This window comes from Haemorhous mexicanus, chromosome Z (genome assembly GCF_027477595.1).
Source record: "Haemorhous mexicanus isolate bHaeMex1 chromosome Z, bHaeMex1.pri, whole genome shotgun sequence".
NCBI classification, from domain to species: Eukaryota; Metazoa; Chordata; class Aves; order Passeriformes; family Fringillidae; genus Haemorhous; species Haemorhous mexicanus.
Window position 1 is genome coordinate 37,097,326 of NC_082381.1, and position 21,931 is coordinate 37,119,256.

At 44.2% G+C, this 21,931-nt stretch overlaps 1 protein-coding gene across 1 annotated transcript in view; it reads right to left on the reverse strand.

Moving 5' to 3' along the window:
• Positions 1–20,429, reverse strand: part of UGCG (UDP-glucose ceramide glucosyltransferase) — a 36,274-nt gene extending 15,845 nt beyond the window's left edge. The window contains exon 1 of the mRNA XM_059873600.1: positions 20,257–20,429. Within this exon, the coding sequence (XP_059729583.1) occupies positions 20,257–20,354 (98 nt within the window). The 5' untranslated portion in view covers positions 20,355–20,429. The remainder of the gene's footprint in view (positions 1–20,256) is intronic.
• Between the last annotated feature and the right edge of the window lie 1,502 nt (positions 20,430–21,931).

Consider the following 21,931-nt stretch of genomic DNA (forward strand, 5'->3'; position numbering starts at 1 on the left):
TAATCAGCCTGCAGTCCATAGGTAGAGAAAGACTTTTTTTTTATACAGCCTGCTACTGGCATACATAGATGAGGAAAGAAAAAAGAAAAAGCAGCCATATGGAAATCATGTCAAGGGCTGCAGATTCACTATCCAGCATCATGGAAAAAGCACCTGTAAAATCTTCTCTAACTTGGTTGCTTATCACAATATAATTAACCCACAGAAGCCTGTACCCCAGATTTCCTCTCGGCAGAGGGGAAAAAAGTCTCCAAAGACAAATTCCCCACAAGTTATCACTGTTCAGAATGAATTCTTGCTAATCTGTACCAAATTATGCAACCAAAAAAAAAAAAAAAAAGGCCAAGACAACACTTCCTCTCCCCTCATTAAGGGCAGAAGAGTATTACCACAGAATGACTTGGGCTGTAAGGGACCTTAGAGGCCATCTAGTTCCAATGCTCTGTCATGGGCAGGGACACCTTCCACTGGATTAGGTGGCCAACAGCCCTGCTCAGCCTGGCCTTGAACATTACCAGGGATAGGGCATCCACAGCTTCTTGGGGCAACCTGTTCCAATGCCTCACCTCCCTCACAGTAAAGAATTTCTTCCCAATATCTAATCTTACCTACTCCACCAGTTTGAAGCCACTCCCCCTTCTCTTATCACTACATGACCTTGTAGAAAGTCCCTTGCCATCTCTTCTAGCACAACCAAAAACCTTGCTACAGAAGACAAGCTGCTGGGTCTCCCAGACATACACATTTTAAACACAGCTAAAAAAACCTCGACAGTCCTTATTCCCTCATGTCAACCTTCCTCAGCAGCTGGTTCAACTAAAGATCAACTAAAGAACTATCTGTTAGAGGGAGGTAAGCAAATCTTGATGAGAAATTTTTAACAGATACTTAAATATTGCCAGACAGCAAAACAAGATGCAGAAAGCACTTATGACATTCCTTGAAGACTGTGGTTTCACAGACCATCAAGATAAGATAGCAGATTACTACTTCTGAAAGGGACTTGTTTTTCCTGCTTGAATTTTTAGTGATCTGAAACATCTCAAACAAGTCTTTGTGGAGTGTTGGTCTGCTATGGAATAGAGAGTATAAGATCTCATCCTAAACAGGAATAAGAAAATGTGAGATTATTCTCCTTTTGGTAACAGAAAGGTTAAAAGGATGAGCTCCTCCTATCTTCTCACTTTACATATTACATATATAATGAAATATATTTATCTATGTAACTACATATTTAACCATGTATATATAATTAAAACACACCCAAAAGCTGGTACCTTTATCCACAAAAGAAAAAACAATGAAATATGCTACTGGTATATCACATTGGTCAGTACATTAAATACAACTGAAAAAGACTGGAGGACTTCAAAAAGTACTATATTCATGAAAGTTCATTGCTTCACCAAGACTAATATTAGCAGACCTAAAATCTTACCCTTAATGTAATAGTATAAAGATAGTTCCACATAAGAAGTCATAGACAGGTAACAAAAAAGTTCCAGTATCTCAGAGCAGTAACTTTTTATACAGTCATCTGATCCTTTTAAAATTAAGTAACCAAGAATCCTTTTTATACAGAAATAGGACTTCCATATGAAAAATAATGTTCACAGAATAATCTCCTTGGGACAACTGGTTATGGGGCCAGAACACAAATAGTTCCTCCTATATCCTTCCAGTTGCAAAGAAGGATGAGAGAAGAAGCATCACAGGAAGATCAAGCAGAATATAATACCGGGCTCTATAATTGATGTCATCAGCAGAATTCTGGGTTTCTTGATCCATGGTTGGTTTATGTGACACCATGGGCTGCTGGCAACAGATGGGGTATACCTGTCTCAAAGAGGGGGAAAGGATTTTTGCATAGGTATTATCACAGCTCATTGTAGGAGCTTGAAACTAATTTAAAGGGGGAAGGGATAAATATCAGGCATGGTAGAAATAAGCTTGGGGACAACCTGTCAGTATTTAAAGGACAGTGTGCTAGTGAGGTCTGTCAGCTGGCCATCTCAGTGCAGGCGGGGATTGAGATCTATGTTGCAGCAAAGACACAAGAGTTACTGATGTCCTAGAAACAACAGAAGTGTTTGAAAACTGTCACAAACCTCCAAAAAAAGGCAGCAGGATTAATTGTCCAGCTGAAGTGCATCTACAGCAATGCATGCAGCATAGGCCACTAACAGGAGGAGCTGGAAGCCATTGTGCAGCTGGAAAACTATGACATAGCTATCACCATGGAAGCACGGTACAACAACTCAAGTGCTACAATGGATGGCTACAAGCCCTTCACAAGGGATAAGCAGGGAATGAGAGATGGTGGGGTAGCCAGTGTGTTAGGGACTGTTTTGGTTGTCTAGGGTTTAATGATGGTGATGACAGGGTTAAGTGTTTATCAGCAGTAATCAAGGTAATAGGCCAAAAAGGCAGAAACCTGGGTGGGAGTTATAGACCACCCAACCAGGAAAAAGAAACAGATTAATTATTCTACAAGCAGCTGGGAAAAGTCTCAATCATTAGCCCTTTTTCTCATGGGTACTTCAATTTAACAGATGTCTGCTGGGAATACAATACAGCAAAGAAGAAACAGTCTAGGAGGTTCCTGGAGTGTGCAGAAGATACCAATGGTGTCAGGAAGCTGAGTGAGCCCACTGAGGGGCCCCCCCACTGGATCTTTTGTTTGTAGTCTGTGGACTGGTGGATGCTGGGATGATTGGAGGCTGTCTGCAGCTCAGCAATCAAAAAATGATGGAGTTTCTAATTCTTGTAAAAAAAGGAAGGGTCAGCAGAGCTGCCACCTAGGACTTCCAGAGGGCAGACTTTGGCCTGTTTAGGAGATTGTTCAACAGAGGACCTTGGGAGGCTATCCTCACATTAGACACAGCCAGCAGGCCATCCCCATGTGCCAAAAGACAAGGCAGAGAAGATGAATGACCTGGCTAAAGGAGGAGCTTTGGCTGGAACTCAGGATGAAAAGGAGAGCTTATGACCTTTGAAAGACAATGCCGGCAGCTCTGGTGTCATTAAGTTATGGACAGAGAAAACTAGATGGGCCAAAACACAATTAGAACTTGATTTTGCTACTGCCATAGAAGACTTTGTATATATGTATGTATATATATATATATATACACATTAGCAACAAGAGGAGAGCTGAGGAAAACCTCCATCCTTTACTGGATGCAGAGGGAAACAAACTGGGAAATTATAAGGAAAGGCTCAGATACTGTCTTTGTTTCAGTTTCTAATAGTGAGAACAGTTATTCTCCAGGTAACAAGGTCCCTGAGTGAAAAGAAATGAGCAGGGAGCAGAACGAAGGCCCCATAACCTGGGACAAACCTTAGACATACAAGTGCCTCAGGCCACATGGGATCCATGCAGGGCTACTGAGGGAGCTCAAGGAGTGCACACCAAGCCTCTTTCCATCACTGACCAGCAGTCCTGGCTAATGAGGGAAGCCCCAGTTCACTGGAGGCTACCCAACATGACAGCCACCTGCAAGAAGGGCTGGAAGGAGGATCTGGGGAGCTAACTACAGGCCTGTCAGCCTGACCTCAGTGCTGGAGACGGTTCTGATGCAGATTATCATCATATGGCATGTACAGGACAACCTGGGGATCAGCACAGATTTAGGAAAGGCAGGTCCTATTTGAGCAACCTCATCACCTTCTGTGACAAGGTGACCCACTTGGTAGATGAGGGAAGGGCCATAGGTGTTTTCTACCTTGGCTCAGTAAGGCCACTGAAACCATTTCCCACAGCATTCTCCCGGAAGGAACTGGCTCCCCCTGTCTTGGACAGATGCACTGTTTGCTGGGTTAACAACTGCTTGGATGGCCAGGCCAGAAAATGGTGGGGAATGCACTTAAATCCAATTAGCATCCAGTCAGCAGTTGTGTTCCCTGGGGATCAGTATCAGATCCAGTCCTATTTAATATCTCTATCACTGATCAGGATGAGGGGATTGAGTGCACTCTCAGTAAGTTTGCAGATGACACCAAGTTGATCTGCTGGAGGGCTCTGCAGAGGGATCTGGACAGCCTGGATTGGCTGGCCAAGGTCAGTTGTAAGAGGTTAAACAAGGCCAAGTGCCAGGTCCTGCACTTGGGTCACAACAGAGCTGCAGGCTGGAGAGGGAAGAGCTGGAAATCAGCCCAGAGGTGAAGGACCTGGGAGTGCTGGTCGACAGCAGCTGAACATGAGCCAGCCTTGTGTCCATGGTGGCCAAGAAGGCCAATAGTGTCCTCCTGGCCTGTACCAGCAGTAGTGTGGTCAGCAGGACCAGGACAGGGACTGTCCCCCTGTACAGTGGTGAAGCTGTGCCGTGAGTGCTGTGCTCAGTTTTGGGTCCCTCACTACAAGAAGAGCACTGAGGTGCTGGAGTGTGTCCAGAGAAGGGCAAAGGAGCTGGGGAAGGGCTTGGAACACAAGTCTGATGAGAAGAGACTGAGGGAGCTGAGGGTGTTCATCCTGGAGAAAAGGAGACTTAGAGGTGACTTTAACATTCTCTACAACTTCCTTAAAGGAGACTGTAGTGACATGGGGGTCAGTCTCTGGTCCCAGCAACAAGTGACAAGACAAGAGGAAGGGCCTCAAGTTGGTTATGTTTAGGTTGAATATTAGGAAAAATTTCTTCACCAAAGGCTTAGCAAGCATTGGAATGGGCCATCCAAGGAAGTGGCGGAGTTACCAAACCTGGAGATAGTTAAAAGGTGCGTAGATATGGCACTTAGGTACACGGTTCAGTGGTGGACATGACAGTGTTCAGTTAACAGTTGGACTTGATGATCTTGGAGAGCTTTTCCAACCTAAACTATTCTATGACTCCATATGTTGCTATGTTTCCTAAGGGAATAATATTTTTCTATACATAATATTATATAATAAATATGAATATAATTACATTTTGTATAATAAATATCTATGTGCAGGTTTTTGTCTGCATGTGAAGGTGGGAGGAACTGGGCATATATAAGCAACCATTGTCATAGCTCTAGTAGATCCCATCAGGAAGCAAAACATGGAGGCAGAGAAACACAAGAGAACTCTGCAATGATACAAGTAAGGCTGAATAACATACTATTATCAAGTATCTGTTTCTCATACTTCTCTGTCCAGATTTAAGCCCACAGAAATACTACTGCTGCATTACTGTGAAAGCCTAGTACAGTGTTACTCTTTTTTATGGACCTCACAGACATCAGAGCTTTAAAAACTGAAAGACAGATCAAACAGAAAACCCAGAAACACCTGTGGCCACTGGTCTCTTAGTAAACTGAAAGAATTATTCCTAAAGCAAGAATTAAACACCTTGGTCTTGTTTTAAACCATTCCACCCCTTGAGAGGAGCTTTACAATGTAGCTGAACCAGTTTAAGTGCAGGCTACTGCTCAGAGGCACTCCCTCTTTCCCCCTTTCTCCTCTTTTTCTGGCATTTCCTGTGCTGGCAGTTGTCTGATCCCACAGTAAACTAGCTGAGATTCATAAACCACCACATAACTATTACTCAACATATAATGTTAGAATTTCATCAGTTCAACCTAGCAAGCTTGAAAGGATGCAGCAAGATAACCATGCAGCTTCACAGGCAGCAAAGGTCCCCCAGCAATCCTTCTGCAGCGCTGCCATCAATACCAGCCAAGCAAGACATCGTGTCAGTACTGATGCACATACAATCCTGCTTCAAATCACTCTCACAACTGAAAGTTAAATCTGGATTTTGTTTTCTTCCACTTCAGATTGTCTTCTGCCAAATTAGAGTTCAGGCATCTCATGGAAGGCTGCACAAAGCTCCAGAGTATGTTCAAGAAGGCTCTGAATGTGCTGCCAGGATCACAGGAGAGGAGCAGGAATAGGGTCTCCTTCTACCTCATGCATCAGCAGGATTCCAGAAGAGCTGAGCCAACAATAGATTTGGCTCAGGCCCCTAAAAACTATCCCACAACCAACTCCACATCATAGTTTTCCCTCACAGCACTCACTCCCTTAGAGGTTGCTCCTTATCTGCCAGAAAAAGCTAACTTAAGTTAATTAGTAACAGAAAACAATGCCTGTGTTCAAAAGTGACTCTTGAATTAATACTTCAGGCATACCCCTCTTCGACCTTTCTTGACTGAAAGGAAGACATCAGCCTATAGAAATATGCTAGTGCCAGGCACCCTTGCTTAGCTGCTGGCCTGGGTCAAACCATTGCACCAGGCAGTCATTGCTCTCAGAGAGGCATTCCTTCCCATCCTCCACTTTTGTCACCTGCTCACATCCAATTCAACAGCCATACGGACACATGGCAAGTCAATCCACCCACTCACCAGCCTGACAGTTACACAACCCTCAGATCCAACTATTAGGAGGAGTAGAAACAGGCAGCTGCGGACAACAAGGAAAGGACTTCAGGGGAGACCCTAATGTAATTAAAAACATTTAACAAGTCACTTGGCCTTGATAAAATGTTTAGAGATAGGGGGAAGTATAAGAGTCTGAAAGAAGAACATGCCAGGTGTGATTCAGGTAAGCACTTTGTAGCAGACTTCTTGTGGCTGTCTGCCAGCAGAAAAACAGTCATAGGTTTGTTAATGCCTGCAAAACCACTGAAAACAAAAAATGCAATCCTGCCTTTTGCATACTAGGGGTTTATGTTGAAAAGCATGTTACAATTGAGCTTCATCACATGCCAGCTGAGTGTACAAGGCAAATACAACACTTCATTCAATTCCAATGCATATTTTCTCCTGTCCTACACATAACCTCCACAGACAAAGTGAAAATGATCTTACAATGTAATGCACTGAAATCACAATGGGTAGTGGAGAGGAAGACAAATCATTAAAAAATTAAGCAAAAAAAAGCTCAAGAATCTAAACTTTACAAAAAAAAGGGTCAAATTAGAGGTCTTGAACTGGAATTTATCAAGAAAGAACATAGATTGTGATCACTGTTATTTTTCAGAAGGTAAATGTTCTCAAAAACCAAACACCAATTTGCTTTTTCAATTTTGGAAAGGAGTTGTTCAATCAGTGGCTAAGAATAAGGACAAAAATGACAAAATCTAGAACAGTTGAAGTCCTATCTAGTAGTATTTGCCATTTCAAATTTAAAACCTCCATGCACTACTGAAATTCTTTAACCAGCATTTTCCAAGTATTACAATTAAGTCACATTCAGTACCTGCAATCCATAACTTGATACAGTCTTTTCTAAAACAGGGGGGAATTGAATGGGGGGGAATCGAAAATGCTTTCAAATCTGTTTTACAGTTTCAAGTAGAAAAAACCCCAACCCTATCTTTTAGGAGTAAGAAAGAGCAAACACTAGAGACCTCAGCTTAAAGCCAGCAAACACACTTCCTCTCCAGCTCCCCTCCCACTCCCTCAGGATAAAGGGAGAAAGAAACAGCCATACAATAGGCTGTGCCTGAACCTGAAGCAATAGGAACCCTTTTAGTGACCGAATCTTTGATAGCTCACAATTCAGCAAGTTGAATGGAGTTAACAAAGACATAGCAAGACAACACACCCATTACTGCGTCTTGCTAACCATTAAAATAAACACACCGTTTTTCCTTGTAGTCTGTCTGCAGTCTGACATCAAAACAGCAGCCTATTCCCTGAATCTGCTTTCCCACACCCTCAGCCCACTTGTGGCTATAAAACAGGCAGCACCACAAGACAAATTGGATCGGCCTGCTGATCAAACAGGGAACTACCCCACAGAAAAAACTCGCTTGCTGATCTGAGTCACCACATAGCCACATGCTCACTAAAGGCAGATTAGAATGGCAGAAATGTTTAGAAAAGTATAACAGAAGGAAGGGATTTAGATTATCCCCTTGAGCATCAAATCAAGATTCACTAAGGCATAGAAACAGAAATGTTTTTGGCACTCCTTGCAACAAATACTGAGCAAGTTTAGAGAACTGCTGCATCCAACACAATTCGTGTTTTGTTTATGAAAGCATCTCCAGGGGATGGCCTTAACTCTGGGCCAGAAAAACCAACCACAGAAGACAGCTTTTAATACAGGATCAACCCATCAGTCTTCAGCAGCTTCTAAAACACAAAGCTTTACAACAATTTTATTTTGAGACTATTCAATTTGGCTTTCTGACTTTTATTCTGAAAATCTCTTAATATTAAACTAGCTCAGCCTCAATTATTTCATAAAGCACAAGTTTAAATTACAACATGATTTGCTAAACATTATGTAATGTGCATCCTACAGACCCCGGGTTGCTCCTTGCTCCTTTTGTGCAGTTTTTTCCGGTTTCTTCTCCCTCAAAACTTCCGAAACAATTCACTGCCAGTAGCAGAATTATGTTAGCGGCTTATCAGAAACTATATTAACAACCACACTGCAGGTACCATGCCAACATTTTTTCTTTATTTTCAGTGTAGGACAGTCTGATTTTTATTTCATTAACTCAGCAACAAGTGTTTCCAGAGTACAAAACAGCATACTGCTGAAAAAGACACTGAAACACCAATTCATACAAGTCTGAGCGCACAGTCTGGGACCAGGTTACCCACAGCTGTGGTAATAAAAAAGCTGTAAATCTTGTCTGGACTACACAATTGTCAGTGAGAGGGTCACTGCCCTCATGCTGCAAATGGCTTGGAAAGCTTGAATAAGTCTCCTGTACGAAACATCAGAAACAGAAGGAAGCAATTACATAAAAACAAAAATGCATTGAAAGAAAATATAAAGCTAAAATAACACTTCTACACTCAACATCATGTTTGACTGCATTTCAGAAGGGTAATTTTTTTTTTTTAACATTTCTGACAGGTACAAACCAGAAAAACTAACTTCGCAAATTTTACCTGTTTTATGTCTACAAAAACCCCACAATACTTGGCTTGTGCTGTCAAAAAATTTACTGCCCTCACCACTACACAACCTGCACAAAAGAATCTTCTTGGAAATGCAGGCATAAAACATATGTATTATCTCTCTTAAAAATGCTTCAAAAAAAATGTGAACTAACAATTTTGAACTCAATTTGGACCCAATTTTTAACTCAAAGTATTTCAATATAAAACACATGGGATATTTGCACAATAAAAGCTCAGTACATTGACCAGTATCTGGTTTTCATGAGCTTGAATATTTTAACAATGTGTGCATATGACCAGACAAGTGATACTTCCGCTTTATAAAATAAGGTGTAGCATACCACCCATTATTAAACCAAAGCAGCAGTCATCTGGGAAATCACTGCAACATGGGCAAATTGAATCAAGATCAAGGCAAGTGCTTAACAAGAATAGGACAGCTGCAAACAACATAAAAGTGAATGGTTAACCTCATTTACAGATTCCCCCTCATAGAGTTATTATTAACAAATCCAAGATGAGCCCTATCAACAGAGGGGGAAGAAAACAAAACAATTTGTAGCTTACAAAGTGGTATTTCCAAGAGCAGAAGTCAAGCGGTCAAAACCTGAGCAGATCAGCTACCAGCACAAATGGGCAAGGATAGGTTGTTAGTTATCCTGCTACTTTAATGAAAAAAGATTGGTCCACTAGAAACACCCAGCAGGTGTTCAAAAAACTGCCACAAGAAATAAAACAATCCCTCAGGAAAGTAGCACTGGCAAGAAAGCCCAAATCTTCCACTTAGCACAATGCATCCCATCAGTTTTCTATTCTACAAGTTTACACTTGTAAGAATGTTTTTTACCTTAGTTGTCCAAAGAACAGTAGAAAACTTTATACATGCTGAAACTGAAATAATTTGATTCAGGGTATGAATTCACCCAGACTACTTATGAGAAGATATAGTCTTCAATATGTCCTCATAACCTACTATTAAAAGTAATGTATAGAAGAAATTGCAAAACAAGTCACCTTGCAATTTGCAAAATGAAAATATTTTTTTAGTCTATAAGAAAATCTCTCACAATAAAGTAATCAGTAACTTATTTTAAACAGTAGTCTTCAGTAAAATGCAAAACCAATATTAAATGTGTCAAAACTATGGTATTTTATTTCCGTTAAAAAGCAATTTAAAAATCCTAATGAACTCTGACACCACTATTTAGCATTACACCATTCTCAGGGACAGAAATACCGAAGGGAGCTCTAGTAAACCAGTAAATCTAGTTATGTGCTCAGCATGTCATGGAGCAGCTAGGACAGAAATTTCAGATTTCAATTTTTAGAGAAATTTATCTACCATTCTACTCATCCACCTTAATCAAAATTTGTGCTTTTATGGAAACAGTTCATGTAAAACATCAACTTCTTTAAAATCTTTGTATCCTGACAAAATCTGACAGATATTTTTCCCCATCCCACTATTCAGCTTCTTCCATTCCAGCTCACATACAAAGCTGGATGCTTTTTTGCCCTATAAGAGCTCCACTAACTCAACCTGTTTCATTTCTATATTACATACTCCAAATCTTACAGCCTTCTATCTTCCCCTTCCACACAAACCACTCCAAGAGATGTGACAAGTAGGCTTTAAAATCAAAATACATCCATTGTACTATCTTTTCTCTTCTCAACATAAGTACACCATCCACCACTGCCATGATTCCTCTCCTTTAAATGAACACTAGACAATCCTTAATCTAGGCTTTGGTTTCTTGCATTTTGGTAAATCATTCAGGGACACTAATACCTTAATGTTTACCCCAAATTTTATAGTCTGTCTCATCCTCCTGACTCTCCTATTAAAGAACTGGCCTGCCTTGACTGCCTTCAACATTATTGGTTTCCTCCCACACTTACCACTCTCAGATTTCTGGTCCTGCACTCTTTTGTTTTCCCCATTTATCAAGCCTGTAATACAGAAACTCATCCAACCACAATCTTAGTATACAAAAGAATCACCTCCTGTTTTTTTCAGATGTCTTCCACTAAGGATTAACTAAATTTAAGCCCTATGATTACATGGGCTAAGGTTAACTTAGTTTCAGCTAAGGTAAGCTGAAGGTAAACCTCAGCTTGTTTCAAACAAGCACCACATAAAACTTACAGCCTCCACACAACCTTTCTTAGTTTATTTCTCTCTAATAGTCCAAACAGTCACCTCAGTGTCATCTTTCACACAAAAAAAATCACCATACAACAGAGGTCTAATGTTTACCCCAAAGGCCTCTGGAGGTCAGCTACTCCAAACACCTGGCTCAAAACGGGGTAACTAGATTAGGTTGCTAAGGACCAGCCAGTTTTTCCTATCTCCACAAACTCTCCAGAAAGCCTGTTTCAAGGTTCAGCCATGAGTGTCTTCTTTGCCTTAAGTTACAGTCTTCCACTTGAATTTGTCCTTGTTGCTTTTCATCTTGTCACACAGCACCACTGACATGAGCCCTGGACCTCACACCCTTCACTCCCCCAAACAATCGGGTACTCACACACATGGACAGGACCCCTCCGAGCCTTCTCCAGGCAGAGTTCCAGCTCTCAGTGCCTCCTTGAGTGAAGGGTGCTGCAGTCCCACCATCACCCATGCAGCCCTAATCTAGACTTGCTCCAGCATACCCATGACTCATATTGGAGAGACCAAAACTGTGCTCTGCACTCCAGACAGCCTTTCTGGTGCTGTGCAGAACAGAAGGATCACCTTCCTCAACCTGCTAACAATGCAGCAATGGCTTTCTCACCAAAAGCATGCCACTGTTCTTCATAATGAAACTGATGTCTGGTAGGCTGATTGGCACCAATCAGCACTCCTATGTCCTTCTCTGCCAAGCTGTTTCCAAGCCTCTCAGTCCTTATCCTGTGCTGATGGAGTTACTTCTGCCAGGTGTAGGACATGGCACTTTCCTGTGTTGAGCTTCATGAGCTTCCTGTCAGACCATTTCTCCAGCCAGTCTGGGTCTCTCTGAAGGCACCATCATGGTGTATTAGTCACCCTCTCCAGTTCTGTACTATGAGCAAACTTGATGTTCATGTCACATAGTCCATATCTCAATGAAGATGACAAATGGCCCCAGCAATCATTGACACCTGTTCATTTTGTCCATCTCAAACTTAACATTCCTTCAACAGTTTCCATCTTCTATCACAAGCTATTATTATCATATCAATGCAACATGTATACAGCAAACTATGAAAATTTGTTTCAGCTTCAAGCAAAATATGGAACTTTACCTTCAATTGGCATTTCCCACCTAAAGCACTCCACTTTCCTTCACAGTGTTGAAAAAAATGGCTTTCACCTCTAAGTTGCTAGAGATTGTCCCACTCTGCTGTGCACTGGTGCAGCCTCCCCCCAAGTCCTGTGTGCAGTTTTGGGCACAACAATCAAAAAAAAGTATATATAAAGCTATTAGAGAATATCCAAAGGAGAGCAACAAAGATGAAGGGTCTGGAGAGGAAACCTTCTGAGGAGTGGCTGAAGTCAGTTCAGCCTGGAGGAGACTGAGGGAGGAGCGCACTGCAGGTACAGCTGCTTGTGAGGGGAAGAGGAGGGGCAGGCACTGATCTATCGTGACAGTGACAGGACCTGAGGAAATGGCCTGAAGGTCAAGGAGGGTTTAAGCTGGATATTAGAAAAAGATTCCCCTGCAAGGACACAGTCAAAGCATCAAGCCTGCTGGAGCTAAAGAAGTGTTTGCACTTCTTTAGCTCCAGCCATGTGGCGTGACTCTCAAGGCTGGTCCTGTGCAGGAAGAAGAGCTCAACTTCTGTGATCCTTGTGGGTCCCTTCCAACTCAGGATATTCTGTTTATTCTGGCTTCTGTGTTTCCATGCCCTATCAATTTCTTTTGTTCCTCCCCAGTAACTATACTTGACTTCCAATCTTTGAGTTGCTATCTTTCAGATTTGCCTCGCTACAATGTTGTTATCCGCTTGCCGAAAACCCACACAACATCAAGTTTTATGGATGTAACACCTGCAGCAAACACCTTGGGATTTCTGCATAAAGTAGGGCCCATCATTAATGCACAGATCATGGGCAAAAAGGGTTACTCAGGGAAAAATCAGGAAGATGAAATGTCACCTCAGATCAAACATAAGCTTCAGATAACTTTCCAACTCTTCCTGCCTCTCCAATGTCCCAGTTTATGGTCAAACACTTAGGTATTTATTTTGCTTGCTTTTAACCCTCTAAGAATTTTTGCAAAAAGACACTGCTAATCAGATCATGAATTTGCTTCATTCCCTGTTCCACACATACAAGATGACAGACAACAATCTGTTTGTTGTTAGAGTCACCAACACTCTACAACATCCTTGTCATCAGCTACATAACTGGAAAAACTACGTACCTTGAGGAAGATAACCTGCATAGGACATTTAAGTGCAAGTTGTTCAAGTTGAATAAAAGTTCATTTAAGTCACCTACCCAAAACCACACATGGTATTCTGCATGTGCTAGACATATGCCAGCCCCTTCCTGGAGAAGCTCCAGTACAATCACGCTTTGCAGTTCTCCAAGTTTGGTTATCATCAGGAGGTAAGGGTACCTCTCACCTCATTAAAGAGTAGCTGGATTATCTCCATCAGAGTCTATCAAAGCGGTTGTTCACTTATGTCTGGTAACACTTGATAGTAACAGGAGAGTTCTCCAAACATTGCCTTTTAAATTAGATTTAAACAGCTACAACCTACCTAGCTCCTATCTGCAACAAGATGTGTCTGCAGCAGTTCCACAAATCAAAGAAAATGCAACTCCATCATGGCTAATTGCATAACTAGTGCTGCTCTTAACAGTGATCTTACCCAGTCTATTGCCAGACCTGGAAAATACAATAAAGTTTAAAAGATGAGACAGTCCCACCAACACACAAAAAAGGTGAAAATGAGATGCCAATGAGCAGCAGAGAGATTAGAGTGGGATAAACCTGGACACAAAATAGACTGACCGGCAAGAGATGGTCAAAGAGTAAAAAAGGGCTGACAAGACAAACAGGCTCAAGGGAAATAAAATTTTTATTTTCTTAAGAATTAAGATCACAATTACAATGCAATGAGGAATTATTAACCAAAATGTTACCTTCACATTAAAAAAAAAGCAGCAGCTAAACATCAGCTCTGTGGAGATTTTTGCTTAGGTTTGGAAGCCATATTTAAGCCTTTTGATGTTGCAGAAGTACCTCAGGAAACTTGAGTTTTATGCATCTGTGCAAACTGAATTTCCTCCTAGTGTCCATACACATAATGCTATTAATTACTTTTAGTTATGTCTGGGTTTCTTATTACCTGTATATGTTTCTGAAAACTCTTGATTTTCACTCAGCAGACAAGGCCCAGTTTTACCCAAAATGACACATAAATGGAGAATTCATTATTTCTTCATTTACTACTGTAACTAAAAGCTTTTTAAAATAATTGTCTAAAACCAGCAGTATGTTTACCAATTAAGGGTCATGAACTACCCTTCCCACTTACACCTAGGAACCAAGAAAATGAGCAACCTCAATATCAACTGACTGTGGCTGCCTTAAAGTGATTTCCATTAAGTGCTGTAATCAGAATTGCCACTGTGGGACAAGTGGGACAAGAACAATGAAGACTCAAAGCCAGAACATGACTTCACATGAGTTCAGGTTTTTTTACCAGTTAAATAAAGACAAAAAGATAAATAAATAGCTTAAGAGAGTTGACAAATATTATGTAACATCTCTAATATCATTACTGAGGACCCAGACAATGGCATCAAGTGCACAGTATGTTCACAATGACACTAAATTGGCCAGGAGTGTTGATTTGCTGGAGGGTAGAAAGACTCTGGAGAGGGATTTGGATCAATAGGCCAGGATCAATTGTGAGGTGGTGTTCCACCCAGGCAGAAGCAGTGGGGGCTGTGAGTGAGCTGCTGTGGGTACTTAATTTCTATCTGGGCTTAAACCATGACAGTGGTTCAACCAGGTGAGCTGCTGGGTCCTGCTCAGGAGTCAAACAACCCCATGCAGTGCTACACGCTGAGGGCAGAGTAGCTGGAAAGGTGCCCAGTAGAGGGACCTGGAGGTCCTCATCAACACCTGCCGGCACATGAGCCAGACATGTGTCCAGGAGGCCAAGAAAGCCAATGGAATCCTGGCTTATATCAGGCATAGTGTGGCCTGCAGGACCAGGGCAGTGACTGTCCCTCTTTACTTGGTACTTGTATCCTGTGCTCAGTTTTGGGCTCTCACAACAAGGAAGACATCGAGGCGCTGGAGCTTGTCTAGAGATGGGCAACAAAGCCGAAGAAGGGTCTAGAGAGTAAGTCCTGTGAGAAGCAGCTGAGGGAGCTGTGGTTGTTCACACTGGAGAAGAGGAGGCTCAGGGAGATCTTATTGCTCTCCACAGCTCTGAAAGGAGGGCGTAGCCAGGTGGGGGGTGATGTCTTCTAGGTAACTACAGACAGGACAAGTGGACATGGCCTCAAGCTCTGTCAGAGGAAGTTCAGGTTGGACATCAGGAAGAATTTCTTCACAGAAAGGGTTGTCAGGCACTGGAATGGACTGGCCAGGGAGGTTGCAGGGTCACCTTTCCCAGGGATATTCAAGAAATTGACATAGCACTTGGTGCTAAGGCTTAATTGATGCAATGATGATCAGTCAAAGGTTGGAATCAATGATTGTGAAGGTCTTTTCCAACCTAGATGTTTCTGTGTTTCAAACCCATTCAAAGTAGAGGAAAGAGGTGGCAACAACCAGATTTTGCAAATATAGAATGGAAGAACAATACCTTAGATATCCAAACCCTACAACTTTGAATATAAGTATAGTATGAACCAATGCAAAAGAAATATTGACTTGATCTTGATCTCAACAACTGCTGAAAGCATTTCAAGACAAAAAAGCTTACTTTCTTGAATACCTCCATTTACCTACTTAATTCACACATTCTAAGTGTTTTACTAAATCAAACTCCTTAAATACCAATGGGAAACCACAGAAGGATGACTGTCTAGTCCACAACAGCTTTACTGACATGTTACAACATTATCATAATACTCCAGTGGCACAGATGGGACTTTCCAACTCACCAATACAGCATGGCTACACACAGTGTAGATTGAGTACAAGCAGTACCTCAATGACTTCAAAAAAATTAAACCAACAATACTGTCTGTAAGGAGAAATCAGGAAGACTAATTACTTTCATCCTTCTTCTTTACTGCCTGTAATAGGAACAATGTGTTATTCAGTATATGCCAAATATCATCTAATTCTATTCTAATACCACATCTTCCAACATAAAAAGCAGTTTCTGTCTATAAGTGAAGATCCTTTCTTACCTCAGGGCTTTCAGAAGGGGTGCAGTGCGCTGTGCCATCCAGAATAAAACTAGTCTCTATGAGATGAAGGGCACTAGTAACAGTGTCCAGCCACCAGCATTTTCAGCCATAACACCAGCAATCATCATTTATCTGGAGCCCTACCCCATAAAGATGCTCCAGCACTCAAAGCAAATACCACTGATCACCTCCTTCACCTTCCCTTCCCAGGACTATCTTGCTTGCAGGACCAGGCCATTCCTCCACGTGCAGCTCCCTCAGACAACCTCCCAGCCATCCTCCCTTGCACAGGCAATGCTAACAAGTGGCACAAACGCACCAGCACAGTGCCCTCTCCAGCCACCGGCTACATCCCATCACCTACTGTTTCCCAGCACCACCACAGATGTGCAAGGACATTTGCTTGGGATGGTATCCCCCACTTCTTTATTTTCATTTATGAGGGCAGCTGTGTGGTGACACTGCGTGGAGCTGTGGTCCTTTTCCCTCAGATCTGCCAAATCACTGTAACCAGGGCAGCTCCTCCACAACCGCCTGTGAGCCCAGAACAGTTTGCAATTTGGTCACCACAGTGCTACCAGCTGCTCACTTCCAACCACAGGACACTGTTTTGCTGATCTGAACTCTAACTATCCCCATTGACATCAGCCCATTACTCTGTCAAAGTCAGCTCCTGACCCTGGCCCTACTGACAGGGCAATTCCAGAGCCATGCTGGAAGCAGAACAGGAGCCTCAGAGGCTGAGACTGGATCATCCCACTTCTTACCCACTCCATCCACAACTGACAAGTTTTCCACCTGTTAACACACAATTTAATTTAATGCACTTTTAATTCCCCTTAACAAAAAACACAGCTCCTTCCAGAGTTCACCCCACTGCAAATACTCTAGATGCAGGCCATACCAGATTCAGCTGCTGCCTGCATTCCCTACCAACTACTGCTACAGGCAAAACTGCCTCAACTCAGGCAATTCAATTTAAACTACTGGCAACCATCAGGCAACTAATTATCAATTTGGGTACTGAGGAAAAAAAGACAACCTAACTTTTAGGGAAGTACTTCTTGTCCCCCTTCCCCAGGCTCTGCTTCAGTAAGAAATATTTCCCCCTCACCCTTCTATGTGAACTGCTCATTTGCATGGTTCCTTCCCCTCAGTCCTCCCCAGCCCTTCAACAAGATGACACAGGATGCAAGGGTCAGCAGATAATGGTTTTTCTGCCATGCCTTACTTCTTATTCATTTTCTTCCACAGCTGGTTTTTCTTAAGCTGTTACTCTGCTCTAGCAGGTGTAACCACTCACAAGTGACTGCTGTTCCTTGTGAGCAGTTACCTTTGCCAAAGGCTGCAATCCCTTTGGCAAAGTCTGTACCCCAGTATGGGCCTGCCACGGGCTGCAGTCTCCTCAGGGGAGAGTCAGCCATGGGGCTGCAGCCCCTCAGGGCATCTCTACACCAGCATGGGCTGCCCACAGGTGACAGTCCCTTCAGGAGTGCCTCACCTGCAGCCCAGAGTGCACTCAGGAGTGTCCCTGCTCCAGTACTGCCTCCATAGGAAGCAGTCCCTTTGAGGGGATAGCTCCTGTGGCATCATCTGCCCAAAAGTGTACTCTTCCCTCTAGCTCTTCCCTGTTCTTTCTTCTCACATCTTAGCATATCTCATCCTTCTGCCTCCTGTTCATCCACTTGCACATCTTGCCCATTTGTGTCTCCTGCCCATTTCAGTTGTCACTTACTCATAGAAGAGCTATGAGCAGCAGAACCACACATGCTCACTTGACAGGCTGAGATTTAAGCATGCAATAGACAGTTTTAATCATCTTTAAAGCTGAACAAAATCAGCCAGGCCCAAAGTAGTCTTTTCCCCCATTAAGCACCCTTTCTGCCCCCCAGTATTGAAATCCTGCCACTTGTGTCCAACCCATACAGGTATTTTTCAAGAAAGAAGTCAATTATCCGAGTGAATATAAGATCTAAGGATAACTGAACTACAGTAAAAGAAAATAGAACTATTAGAACTTATCTTCACATTTTAAAAAAACAAACACCCCTCCCAAAAACAAACCAAACAAAAAACCAACAAAAAAACCACAAAAGGAATTAAAAAAAGAAAAAAAGAAAAAAAAAGTAAGCAGAAGCAAATCTTTGGTACCCATAAGTTCAATTCAGAAAGTGTGGACTGCATGAGTGAAGAGTGAAGCGGAGTGAGAACTGGCTGAACAGCAGATCCCAGATTCTTAACCAGTGGCACAGGCCCTAGCTGGAGGCCCATCACTCATGATGACACCCAAGGTCCAGTAGTGGGCCCAGTCTTGTTTAATTTATCCATCAGTGACTTAGGTGAAGGGGCAGAGGCCTCCTCAGCACTTTCACTGACACACGAAGCTGGGAGGAGTGGCCGATAGCCCAGAGGGCTGTGCAGCCCTTCAGAAGGATCTCAGCAGCCTGGAGAGATGGGCACTGAGGAACCTCCTGAAATTCAGCAAAGGCAAGTGCAGGGTCCTGCCCCTGGGGAGGAACAAGCCCAGGCACCAGCACAGCCTGGGGGTGACCTGCTGGGAAGCAGCTCTGCGGAGAAGGAGCTGCGGGTCCTGCTGCACAACAAGCTCTCCATGAGCCAGCAGTGCCCTGGTGGCCAAGAAGGCCAGTGACATCCTGGGCTGCAATATGAGCACAGTGCCAGCAGGCTCAGGGAGGTGACCCTGCCCCTCTGCTCAGCCCTGGTGCAGCCTCACCTGGGATGCTGTGTCCAGTTCTTGGCTCCTGAGTACAAGAGAGACAATATAGAGTGTCCAGCAGAGAACTCCGAAGATGATTAAGGGACTGGAGCATCCCTCACATGAGGAAAGGCTGAGGGAGCTGGGCCTCTTCAATGTTGAAAATAGATGACTGAAAGGGGACCCAATCAGTGTCTGTGAGTACCTGAAGGGAGGGTGCCAAGCGGATGGAGCCAGGCCCTTCTCAGTGGTGCCAAGCAATAGGACAAAAGCCAGAAACTGGTGCAAAGGAAGTACCACCTAAATATTAGAAAGGACTTTTTTAATGTGTGGGTGACTGAGCACTGGAACAGGTTGCCCAGAGAGCTTGTGGAGTCTCCCTCACTGGAGATATTCAAGAATTGTCTGGACGCAGTCCTGTGCTATGTGCTCTAAAATCCTAGATGATCCACTGTGGTCCTTTCCAACCTGACCCATTCTGTGAGCTTTGCTCTCAGTAAGGGCTGAGGTTTATCACAGGTACCTATCAGATGCAGTAAAGCAGCAAGAAAGGAGAACAGATAAGCACAAAGAAAGCAAACAGAAATTCAGGTATTTTCTAATCCTAGTAGTGATGCAAGAGTAGCCTTTTACTTAAGAGAGCAAAACAACTATCTACAAAGAGATGGATTCCTAATCCTTTCCCCACATACCCACAGAAAATCCTCTGCCAGGTTCTATCTGCTTTGTCAGTCACTAAAATGCAAACACTGCTCACAATCTCCAAAGGCATTTTTTACTTGGACTTATCCGAGAAGGATCTGACTCACTACATATACTTGTTTTACTAGCACTATCATTATTTCTCAATAGAAAAAAGAAGTGTGCTTATGGCTGGCAGAGAGTGCTGTGCTCTTTCAGTTGTTCCACCGCACAGTCTTTGCAGTCAAACATCATACATTTGGTAACTCCTGTGCACCCTCGTCTCCCACTACCACCGGGAAAGCCACACTTTACAAGTGTATACCACAACACAACAACCACCAAGCTTTCCCCAGCAGCACTAAGGGCTACGGAGCAAAGATCACCGCACCGAGCAAGACGCAGAAAACCAGAGGACGGTTTTTACCCGAAGACCGACAGCAGGGACACAGCCGTGCCCTAAGCACGGCCAGCCCGACCCCCGGCTCTCTCAGCGGGGTCTGCGGGAGCCACTCCGCAGGCAGGCAGGCGGGTCCCCGGGCTGACACCCGGGGCAGGGGAGCCGCCAGCCCGGGGCGGAGGCGGCGCGGCGGACGGGGCCCGCTGCCCGGGCGCTCCGGGCGCGATGGCGGGTGGGTGACGGAACAACGCCGGCGCCATCCCCCCGCACCCCAGCGCTTACGTGTAGATGATGGACATGAAGTGCATGAGCCAGAGCACGACGAAGAGGATGAGCCCGAAGATGGCGAGTCCCTCCGAGGCCAGGGCCAGCACCGCCATCCCCGGGGGGCGCGGCGGCCCGGGCAGGAGCCGGCGGCGGAGCGGAGCGGAGCGAGGCGGGGGCGCGGGCGGCCCGGGGGCGGCGGGGCGGCGGTTGCTGCGGGCGGACTCTGGGGCGGCTCCGGAGGCGCCGCTGCTGCTCCGCACCGGCCTGCGCGCGGCAGCCACTGGCACCCCGAGAGCCGCCGCCGCCGCCTTTCTGTCAGCGCAGGAGGCGGGGCGGGCGGGCACATCCGTTACCGGCCCGGCCCCCGCCCGCCGCCGCTGCCGCCTGACCTTGGGTCCGTCCCCCTCGGGCCGCCCAGGGAGGTGCGGGGCCGCGGCGGCAGGCGAAGGGCGGCGGTACCCCGCCCCGCCCGCTCCGGCCGCCGGGGAGGGGTGCGGGAGCGGCGGAGGCGCTGGTTCCGTATCGTCCAACTTTGGTGTTGGCGGCTGAGGAGACCGCAGCCCTTTGTGCACAGAGGCGGGGATCGGGGGCAGACGGGTATTGCCGGTGTTGCCGAGCATCTTTGAAGAGAGTCTGTGGGAGCTGGAGCTGTTCAGTCTGGAAAAAGGAAGACTGAGAGGAGATCTCATTAATGCATATAAATATCCCAAAAGTGGGTGCCAAGACCAAGGTGCCAGAGTCTTTTCAGCGAGGCCCAGCGACAGGACAGGGAACAGTGGCCATAAACTAAAATAGAAGTTTCACCAAGAAGTTCATCTCAACGTGAGAAATAACTTCTTTACACATGTAGAACACTGGAACAGGCTACGCAAAGGAAGTCATGGAGTTTCCTTGTCCTGAGACATTCTAAACCCACCTGCACTTGTTCCTGGTTCATCTGTTCTAGGAGACCCTGCCTTGGCAGGGGTGTTCGACGGGATGATCTCCAGAGGTGCCTCCCAACACTAACTGCTCTCTGATTCTGAGATCTAGTTCAGGGGCTCTGATATAGGGCTGCATGGCCTTTGTTGTTTTTCTTTATTGCTTTTGAGTCCGAATACTTACTTGGTGATGTTGAATGCTGCAGGACAGGATTGCTATTTCTAGCATAGGTGTGCACCTGTAAGTTGCTGGCAGCACTGAACTCTGTGAGTCAGAGCAGCTGCACCAAGGACTGGGGTAATTCCAGCAGTCATACTGACATCTCTGGAGCCCAAGCAGTGCTAAAGCAACCTGGTGACTACCAGCCTTGGCTACGTTTGAGTTAGTGCCCAGTTAATGAAAGAGTACGTTGCTCATTGCTAATCCTGTGAGCCAGCTATTCTTGCCTTTATTTCATTACAGTGTTTATGGCAATTCCTATTACTGTGATGTGGCTTCATTTTTGGGGGGGTTCATATGCAGAAACCTCCCAACACTTCTGTTTTCTTTTACAGTTCAGCATTGTTGATCTGGGGTGAGAAATATCAATTCATCTCTTTTTTTTTTCTTTTTTTTCTTTTTTTTTTTTTTTTTTTTTTTTTTTTGCTTATTGTGTAATAGGCAAACATGCATTGCATTAGCTGTTTTAAATTTAACTCCATTAATCTGGGGTATGCTGTGGGAGGATAAAATGACTTGACTGGCTGTTCTTTGACTATACTGAGCTTTT